Raw genomic sequence first — 10,736 nt, forward strand, 5'->3', positions numbered from 1 at the left:
AATATACTTCCACCGTATACAGGAAATGGCAACTGAGAACAATATATTCCAATATATGAAGAACAAATTTTCTGCTAAAGCGTTGAAGTGATCAATCAGGGACAAAAGAAACTAAGTGGTTTTAGTCAAAGCTCATTATCATCAATTTACCTTGTACATAAAAAATCATATAATCAAAACCCTCCCTCTGCTAATTATTCAAAAAGAATTTTCACTCTAGCTAACTATGCCACACACAACGTATGATACAAGTCTATTCTTCTTTCCCAACCGAAAGCTGAGTAATCAGAGTACCCATTCCTTTTCTTCCTCGAGCTTATTAAGGATTTGTTTTTCTTTTCCACAGGAAATGCCTAGATGAGACCTGTATATGGATTGTATGATTGAACAGGCATACCTGAGCCATAGGGGTGAACAGTGGCTCCATAAGGATTTCCGAAAGGATTCCCTGATTGTTGTTGAGGGGCCATCATCATCATTTGCTGCTGCTGCTGATACATGAAAGCTTGTTGCTGGTTGGACATAGCAGCCATCTGAACAGAATGTGGAGCAGCAACAGAATTAGAGGCAAAAAATGGATCATGCATTGTTGGTTGCATTGTGTTTCCCCCTGGTGCTGAATCCCATGGATTATAGCTGACATTTTGGTTGTTTCTCCTGAGTGCATCATCGTAAAGGCTGTCTAAAGTAAGCTTGTCCAAACCTCCAGCCTGATACCAAGTAGGTCATCACTCAGTCAGAAGAACAGAAACGTGTTCATGCAAAGAGTTTGTGCGTGTGTGCTTATGCTTGAGAAACATTAAATATTGGGACAGATTTGTATCCACTAATCATGTGAACTGAATGAACTGTAAATTCATAGTAGCAGAGAGCCTACCAGTTTGCTAGCTGCCGCAGCACTCTCATTTGAACTAGGAGCAGTAACAAGTGCCAATTCCCATCCTGTAGTTCCATTTGCTGGATTTGAAACAGCAGAAGGCTGTTGTTCAACGGCTGAAAACCACCATCAACAAGACATCATATACATTTACCACAAGACATATGCCTACATATATTCTAAATAGTAGATATCAAATAGAACGGTCTAGTCTTAACTGCCAAGTGCAGGAAAAGGAAAACAATGCGGGAGTGCAACTCACATGACTAGTCACTACTAAGATTAAGAGGCTTAATCCTCATAATTTGAAATATTGAAATAAAAAGAGTTCAGTCAGATGCTATGAGCCAATTATTACTGTCAATTATTTTTTAAGGTTCGCAAGTGCTTTTATTCAATGTATTAATTAACCAAAATGGAAGACAAGGAACAAGAAATTACCAATGGGAACAATGGCCAAAGCCAATGCATTTTTCTCTTCCAACTCTAAAGCAGCTGGAACCGGATCCTCCATATTCTAATTAGTAAAAAAAAAAGTAAAAGTTGTTAGTGCAGCTAAGGCAACGTTCTTCTGGGTAAAGCATTACTAGTACAACCAGTCAGCAATCCGAATTATATCAAAAACAGGGCTAGTAGACGCACTAAAAGCAAAATTAATTACCAACAGATCAGGTGGTGGTTGCACTGGTGGTGCTTCCACTTTCACAGGTTCAGCAGGAGGAGGTGGAGGAGGTGAGGGTGAAGGTGAGGGTGGGCGTTCCTCTTGCACTTCTGTTGTCTTTTTATCTTCAATAGCTAAAACTTCTTTGTTTTCAATAGCCTGCTTTCAATCAGAGTATGGAACCACTGGTTGGTAAAACATATTTATATGGCCTATATATAACAATGCATTTTACTGAGTAGAAGAATTTTGAAAGTATTGCAACGACACAGAGCTTCTTGCAATAAATGAAAGGAGAAAAAGTATGTTGATGACAAACATAAAGCTAAAATACTAATATTGTTGTTTCTACAAATATATGAAAATTCATTGCTGAAAGACAAAAAGTATTGTACAAAAATTAGTGCGTGTAAAATCAACATGGAATTTTTCTTAAGGTAATGGAAAAGATTTCCAAAATGTTCTGTTGTTGAACGGAATAACATACATCAAAGAACAATCGTAATGTATTAATTTTTATTTTTCAGTTACTAGCCAAGTTGCAATAATGGTTGAACCACTTTTCTTAAAAGAAAATAAAGTTTTCAGAAACAAATAAATCATTGATCTTACTTATGTAGTATACAGCCAACAGGGTCTTCCCTGGTGTGTGCCTTATGTGTCAACTAGATGTGTATTAAATAACAACACACTTGCCTTTTATGATTGCATCCTTAACATAAATCCACAGAGACATCCATAGAATGAAACAGAGTTATGCAACGTCTATCAATACCTGATCCTTACGAACTATTGGTCCCTGGGGAGCATCTTTGACGTACTCTTCCATAGCTTGCAGAAATGATGAAGGGGGCTTCATATCATCAACCAATAAATTCAGTATATGTTTTCCAGAAGAACAATTGAAAAATGAAGCCAAAATGTCAAACATAAAGCAAAACCTGTTCGACTTTAATAAACTTCTCTCCACGCCCAATATCAAGATTACGGCATATTTCATAAAACTCTGACAGTCTCTCAGCCTAGATTTGTATGAAAGATCTTTAGCGTAACTGTATAGATGAAGTTAAAAATAGAAAAAGAAAAGTACACCATTGCAAATACCTGCTGCCCAACCCTCCTGTATATATCAAGAGCTTTCAGAGCATCATGGCGTTGCATCTCAAAAAACTGTTACAATAGTCTCATAAATACATAGAAAGTTGAACATCAAGCTTCAAATCGATGAATATAATTACCAAATATACCTTGTCAACCATATTGACTGTGCCATCACTAATAGCTTGATAAATTTTAATGCTTTCTGAAGCAACCTATATGCAATATAAAGTACATTCAGAGAGGAGGAAAAGAAAAAACGACTAAAGAATATAGTATGGTGATATAATTGACCTACCATTGAGAGTGCTAACTGAATGACAAAGTTATGTACAGCTGCCCCGTGTGGCTGCACCACATAAAAGTTAAAACAAGTTGAACAATTATTATGCTGCCAGCGTTGTAAAAATTGTTCCTTCAATCAAGCCCACACCACCTGTGAAGTGTTTGGGTAAAAAATCCATCTATCTTGAACTAATTAATTCAAAAGCTTACCTGGCAGCCAATAACTCGATTAAGAAGTTGTTGTAAAGCTGGCAACTGCTCTAATAATTCTGCAGTATCCAAATCTTTGGTCCTCTGACGAAATTCACAAAAGAAGTTTCCTAATTTAGATTTATGTATGCAATGAGATAGCAATGAAAAGTGAAGGCTTTCTACCATCATGTAATTACTGAATAATACCCATCAACTACTCATTTTGAAGAGAACAATCTGAATTGTAAAACGGAAAGACTATGAAAATAAAATAAAAATTTACTTACAGGGCGGTCTGCCTCAATGTCATACTTCAACACACGAAAACATTCCAGCCTCTCCTCCAAAAATAATGCATAAGTGCGCACCCATGCAGAATAATCCCATGCTGTGCAATGAAACAATGATTGACATCTATAAAGTCAATAAACATAATAATGAAAATGAAACTAAAATCAATAAGGAGAGAAAGACAGTGTCACCATTTGGACTGGAATCATCTTTAAAATGAGCCATATTGAGCATATGACTTCTACTTCTCCCATAATTAATGAGTTCTTCATGAAATGTAGGATCCACTTCCCTTAGAGCACGGTGAATAACAATTAAAGTTTTCAAAGCAACCTAGAGTTAAAACACTTGTCAATCAACCAAATATAAGCAAAATAAAACACATGCTCACTGGTGATTTACATGAGAACCACAGAAGTAGCATAGGAAACTGAGGAATTAGCTGAGAAAGGCAGAAGTTATCATGCAAATATAGTGCAAACAAATAATGTAGCATTAGAACTAGATGAAATTATCTAGTTTTTGCAACAATGGTGATAGTCATAGTCATTAAACACATTCTTGGTGATCTTTCATCAAGATTTGCTATCTTGATATTGTTCTTTGTCCCACGTTTATTCAAGGTCACATGTAAAAATCATAGCAAGACTCCAGAAGTGAGGAACACATGATAATTGACAAAAAAAATCACGTGAATGCAATGTTTCATGAAAGCAACCGATAATGAATTCATAAAAGCTTCATCCGGCATTCCAGGTCTTTAAGTGAATATACTGACAATAATTCATGTTCATATAAAAAAAACAGTCATATTTAGCACAAGATCTAAGATATTGTGCACATACTGCCCAGTTATGTGTCTTTGATAATCGCCGGGCAAGAGCATGGATGCAATAGGCAACATCGGCTCTAGGTCTTGTAGCTGAGATAGCTGCAAAAATAGCTGCAAGAGAGAGCATAGAAACAAGAGGAATCAAAACCTTTACTTGTCCAACAATTATTCTTCCTTCAAAATACAAATAGCTAAACATAAAATGAACAGTAGATTCACCGCATTAATCATTTCTGTGCAAAGAATAATAAGGAGAGGGAGAAAACAAACCTCTTATGTGTTTTTCCTTGGCTGGACGTTCAACATGGTTTGTGGCTCTAACAATAGAAATGTCCAATTCCTGGAACACATTAAAGCCATTGAGAACCAAGACAAAACACCTGATCCAGAGATCCCATCCAACAGAATCTGTGTCCAAATAAGTCTACCTTGTAATCGCTGTTGACCTTAGCCAATGAGACTGTTGTGGTGTCCTTAAGTGCCCCAAGTGCCTTTCTCAGACTCTTCTGCGTGCCACCAGACATCCTCTCCCCACTTAACTAAAAAATTCAGCCAAAACTCAAAATTAAGATCTCAGTTATTCATTCCTAAACCCCACTCTTTCCATCCAAAAATCAACTAATCTGACACCAACCAAAGACGGTTCATCAATAATCAATCAAGTGTAAGTAACGAATATCTCTTAAATTTAACTCGACAACACAATTATTATATCACTGAACTCAGATCCAACTAAGGACAAAACCCTCACCGACAACAAAATAACCACAAACCTCTGAATAACTTCGAGAATCAGACAATAACAGAACAAGCTTCAAAATCAAACAAAGAAAATAAAGAAGAACAGAGACATAACAGCCAAACACGGCCTTACAGTTATTTTAAAAACTAAAAAAAAAAAAGTAAGGCATTGTCGGGAAAAGGTGGGCTCACAGAATTTTGCAACAAGCGAATCGAATAAAATTGAGGAAGAAGAAGAACCGCAAGTAGAGAAGTGGCTTCTTCGGCACAAAAACAAAAGCACGATCTACGGTTAGAACTAGATTTCTCTGAAGCTGAACAAGCCGAATCAGAGAGAGAAAGAGAGAGTAAGTTGTGTGCCTGAGACCAGAGAGAGAGATAGAAAAGTCGACAGACAATATAGGCTTGGTTTGGTTGGTCGTCGGCGTCTGATGTTAATTTTTTAAATATATTATTAATAATATTATATGATATTGTTTTTTTATTTTATTTTATTATTGTTGGTGTTAGAAGGAAGAAAAAGAAGCCCAACAAAAAATTAAGGATTAGCATTTTTGTTTGGCTTAATCTTGCTGTCAGAAATACGGTAGTGTAAGAAGTTGTACTGCTCCTTGGTTAAATTGGGATTTGATCCCCTGCTTTTGTCTCTACCCTCGCTCTTCTTGGTCTCTTCTGCCACCTCACCGCCTTCAACCACCGCCCCCCACTGTTTCATGCGTTTTTTTAACTCTTCAAAATTCTTAGACCGTTATTATATTAACAACTTCACTATTTTATTTAATAACTAAATTAGAAAATAGAAATTTGGATTGTTTCTAGTAACTTTTTAAACCGTCCATTTTCCATATATATATAATTTGAATCAAAAGCATTATCACAATCCCATTCAAACAATTCTTTTTAGAAATAATATTCTAATAAAAAAAAATCCTCCCTACTAAAAATGGAAAGAAAAATGATAACGATATGATATTTAGGTAAGTTCTTTTTTCTTTTTTTTTTCATTGCTGGATTTAGTTGAGTCGTTTGATTCAGAGGAAAAAAAAGTAAATAATTGTTATAATAGAGAAATTATTGTACTTGTTATTTTTTTCCATTATTATTTTTTCTTATCTTTTATTTAATTTCTCTTCAAGAAAATGCATTTAACTTCAACGTAATTTTTCAGCTATTTTTAGTTATTTTTTGTTTAACATAACAAGGAGCTTGAAATTTGAGAGGATGGAGGGTTGCCTGGTTTCAAGTGGTATAGTCGGTTCTGTAGTTATGATCAAAGTAAAACAACAATTTAATAAATGATTGTTTTTTCAAACAAAATTTTATCTATGGTTGAAAATGCTTGATTTTGACTAAGCTTCAATGCTTATAAACTTATTTACTAATTCATAGAATATATGTTACTAAGTTTTTATCTTTCAACTAGCTATAATTTTTTATTGCCTAGTTTTGTCAAACCTGATCTAGTTAAAGCGTGTTGCAACTAGCGTTTTTTTTTCTTTATTTCCTAAAAGATTATTATCTTACTTATCGTTATAATCATTAGCTAAATAAATTTATAATTATAAGGTGGTGCTTTAATTGTAATTATTTTTAAAGGATTGGAAATCACTACAAAATTTAATTTGTTTTCAAAGAAAAAGGGTATTAAATTATATAAAAAATAGAATTAGCGGTTTATTATTTAAAAAATAAATAAATAATTTTAAATTAGAAACTATACAATTTTAAGTTATTCCTAATGTAAGTTTTTTACCGCGTTATATATAAATGTAGAAGGTCTATTTGTTTAGCTGATAATTAGTATCTGTACAAATGAAAAATCTAACTGATTACATTGTTTTTATCTATAATGAATTTTTAATTAAGATCTAAATAAAATTGACTAATATAATGTCTATACCACTAATCTTATTTACAATATATATAGAGAGCTATGTCAGAATTTCCTTTGATGGTTTACGCTTTTTTATTTAGGGATGGTCTCATACTTTATTGAAATGTGTCTCTACTACCTAATGCCCTGTTGGCAGGGAGATTATATATATATATATATATATATATATATATATATATATATATATATATATATATATATAATATGATATATTATAAATATAAATACACATTTACTTGTCAACAAGTATACTTTATCTTTAATAGAATTTATTTTCTCAAGCACGTTGTCCTCGTAGACATAAATGAGATATCTTGTTAGAACAATATAACTATGTCTGTTTAGATTTATTTAATTATCATTTTCAAAGAATATGGTTTTGAGTATAACTAATAAAAAAATGTCAATTATTTTTTTATTAAGTTTGGAGACATGTGTAAACATTTCTCCTTCTTAACAAAATTCATACTATATATATATATATATATATATATATATATATATATATATATATATATATATATATATTATTGCTTTTGGACATTGAGAAACTAGTGTATTTCTGATATGGGCTGTGAGGTACGTGATCGTGTTTCATGACAATCACTATTGGCACACAAACAAATGCATTCAACGTGTAAATTCTGTTCGATGATTGTTGACTAGTATTTTTGTAATTTTATTATAAATTTGTAAGGAGTACACTTTAATCTACTTCGATCCTTTAAAATTAATTTTAAATTAATTTTATCTTTGATATTAGATCTTCAACCCATCCAATAAATAAAAGGTTTTATTCAAATAGTTTTGGGTAATTCTAAAAATTATATTACAATTAGATTTTAAATTTAATTAATTTATGTGATAAAATTTACATTTTACTACTACAAATTTTTATATTATATATTGAATTTTTGTTACAAATTTGTTGAAAAATTTTGTAAAAAGGACTTTTATTGTCATTTTCTTTAAAAGTTTTAATTATCATGTCATGTGTACATAATTATTTTTTACAAAATTATAAAATTTATAAATATTTTTTACAACTTCTTTTTAAAAGTATTTTATACATAATATTTTATAAAAAATTTGATAACAATTTTTTGCAAAAAAATTTTCGTAACAAAATTTGTACCTATTTCTTACGAAAAAATTGTTAAAATAAAATTGGCAGGTTAGTAATGTTTATTTATATAGTGTAAATTCGTTTTATTTTTATTGTCGTAGGATTTTGATAATAATTTTATAAAAGGTATGGAAAAAGTGAAATTTTGAAAGTAAATTTTATCTTGTGTAATTCTATACTAATATTTAAAAAAAAAAAAGAAGAGTGATAACACAGTTAAAATTTAAAAATATTTCCGAAAATTTTGAGGAATACATGAATGGGATAAAATTGAAGGTTTTTGGTTGTTCCCTGTTATGTAAATCCGAGTCATCCACCCCTTAATTGGCGATAGCAAAGGCAAAGGATGGCAATTAAAGAATACCGACAGTGACAATGACAAGAGGATGCCAGCAAAGGCATTATATGGAAGGCTAGCAAAGAAAATAGTGATCAAAGAGTGCTAGCTAGCAAAGACAATGATTGGAGGATGCTCGTCACAATTATAATCGATAAAACCAATAACCATGGATAGAAAAATGAAACCAACAACCATGATTACATAATTCTGCTGTCAACAACGTACATAACCAGCACTGGTAAAAGGTTGTTGACATAGTTTGTCAATAGCTTAGGAATATGCATGCATGCAACAATGAGCATGAATTAAGAAAATGAATTGTTGCACTTATGGACCAAATGTTTGAAATAATCTTGATTCGATATATGAATATTAAGGGTAAATACGTCGAAAGTTTCTCACCAACTAGATATAAAGTCAATTTAAAATATATAAATATATATAAACTTCATTTTACAAATCAATTTTGTAAAATTGAATTAGGTTTAGAATCTACTTTTTGGTATCAAAATCAGGTTTAAAACCTATAATATAGCGAGATTTGTGAGATTTGTATTTGTTGAGTCTATCATTTGATTTGCTATCAGGTCATTATGGGACCACTTATTAATGTAGTCTTACGTTCGAACGGTATATATTTCAACTCAATTTAAAGGGTGTATGTTAGAAGTTTCACATCAACAAAAGATGAGACCAATTTAAAATATATGTGAGTGCAAATTTTATTTTACAAACCAATTTTGTAATATTAAGTTAGATTTAAATTTCGGTTCTTATCCTTAACGGAATCTAATTAGGCAATAAAGTACTTATGATATTTATGTAAAGCAAATGGTTCTCTTAATTGGAAAGGAACCGAAAATGCTATGAAAGTACAAAATTATGGAGTTGATTGATATAATCTGCTAACCAACTATACCAGGAGACATGTCACAACCAACCTCCAATAATGGGGACATTTAAACTCATTTTTTATGGCAGGGATTATCAGCAATAAGGTTGATGAGGTGCAACCGTGCAAGCATGGAGTTGAATAGAAACTTCATTGCCTTTTTCCTCGTGGCTTCGAATTACCAATGATGGTCTGCATTAGTCTTAAACCTTGAATTGTACTTGGTGTTTAAAGAGTTTCGGAGGTAATCAATGACCTTAAGTACTTAATTGGGTTTAATTAGTTGAATAGTATTTGCTTTTCTTTGGACACCTGAGTTTGATATCCATTTTTAAGGAGGTATCAATTGCATCTCAACTTTTAAATAAGTGTCTCAATTAAGTTCCTTTTCAGAAAATAATTATATTAACACAGTTAATAGATATATGTGGATATTAGATTGAAATCAAAATAATGACATTTGATAGTAACACTAACACGTGATAGTACTTTGTCACGAGAAAATACCTTGTCATGTGACACTGACAGTGTGTCACATGTCACACCAGGGACCTAACATGGGATAACAATAAAACAATTAAAAAAATTTAAAAAAAAAAACAGATATTGACATATGACACGTCGTTTAATAATTTTTTTAAAAAAAAACTTATTAAGACACTTTTAAAAAGTTGGAACGTAATCAACACATTTTTAAAAATAAGTATCAAACTAATACATCTAAACAAGAGTGAGTACTATCTAACTAATTAAACTCACTTAATTACGTAACTTATTTGCACGTGAAACTTAAAGAGTCGAAGTATATAATCTCCTGCTGTAAAATGTTGAAATTAGGACCTTTGGCTCTGGTAAAAATTAATACAATTTATTAAGTATAAAAGTATATAATATAGACTATAAAAGAATGTAATTAGGACGTTACAAAAAAAAAAAAAAAAAAAAACAAACTCATTGAAGCAAGTTACTGCCACAATTTTTTATCTCCAATAAACTCTCCTCTTACTTATATGATTCTAATTAGATCAAGAAAAAAGAAACATTTTCTGCATAATATAAATTTTTTTTTATTTCTTTCATTATACATACACACTCAATTTAAGCATATAACGTATAAAATGGAATAACATTTATCTCTACAAAAATTGTTTATCAAACATTTTTCTTTATTTTTATTATATCAAATGACCATGAATTAATATATGAACAGAAAAACATTCTAACAGAACACTTTTGATGTATTTAAAATATTCATTACTGGAAAACAAATGGGTAAACATCTCTTTCTATTTATCGAAACTCGACATTTTATAGTTTCCAACAAAAAATTTATAATATAAAAAGTATTTCTTGCACATTGTGATAATAAAAATAAAAACTAGCATCTTATACTTAGTATAACCTTAAAATTGACACTCTAACATCTCCAAGACCTATGTTAATCTCCAAAACCTATGTTAAGACAATCCTAAATTGATTTTGATTTATGATGCTTCTTTTTTTCTGC

The 10,736-nt window shown here is 31.3% G+C and overlaps 1 protein-coding gene across 2 annotated transcripts; it reads right to left on the reverse strand.

Annotated features, from left to right (window-relative positions):
• Window positions 1-17: 17 nt before the first annotated feature.
• On the reverse strand, window positions 18-5,409 carry LOC114178249 (ENTH/ANTH/VHS superfamily protein). 2 transcript variants are annotated; one of them, XM_028064052.2, is made up of 16 exons: window positions 5,170-5,409; window positions 4,665-4,775; window positions 4,507-4,576; window positions 4,250-4,347; window positions 3,596-3,737; window positions 3,401-3,501; window positions 3,132-3,215; window positions 2,935-2,985; window positions 2,786-2,851; window positions 2,643-2,708; window positions 2,480-2,560; window positions 2,314-2,391; window positions 1,539-1,697; window positions 1,319-1,394; window positions 878-993; window positions 18-710 (listed from the first exon to the last, which is right to left on the reverse strand). In XM_028064052.2, exons 2-16 carry the CDS (start codon window positions 4,758-4,760, stop codon window positions 354-356), a joined length of 1,641 nt encoding a protein of 546 aa, XP_027919853.1. In that variant the 5' UTR covers window positions 4,761-4,775; window positions 5,170-5,409; the 3' UTR covers window positions 18-353. The 2 variants fall into 2 exon arrangements, with proteins under 2 accessions (XP_027919853.1, XP_027919854.1); XM_028064053.2 differs by having other exon boundaries at window positions 4,665-4,770; window positions 5,170-5,394.
• Between the last annotated feature and the right edge of the window lie 5,327 nt (window positions 5,410-10,736).

The sequence above is a fragment of the Vigna unguiculata genome, chromosome 3 (assembly GCF_037176805.1).
Source record: "Vigna unguiculata cultivar grain cowpea cultivar isolate G323 ecotype 2 chromosome 3, ASM3717680v1, whole genome shotgun sequence".
In the NCBI taxonomy this organism is placed as follows: Eukaryota; Viridiplantae; Streptophyta; class Magnoliopsida; order Fabales; family Fabaceae; genus Vigna; species Vigna unguiculata.

What these genes read in the sequence shown, in the direction of transcription:
- LOC114178249 (XM_028064052.2), bottom strand. Translation starts at nt 4,760, where the DNA reads ATGTCTGGTGGCACGCAGAAGAGTCTGAGAAAGGCACTTGGGGCACTT. An exon ending in ACATTGAGGCAGACCGCCCT is followed by an intron (nt 3,216 to 3,400) that starts GTAAGTAAATTT and finishes GAATTTCGTCAG; the next exon opens with AGGACCAAAGATTTGGATAC. An exon ending in AGTTTATTAAAGTCGAACAG is followed by an intron (nt 2,392 to 2,479) that starts GTTTTGCTTTAT and finishes GATGATATGAAG; the next exon opens with CCCCCTTCATCATTTCTGCA.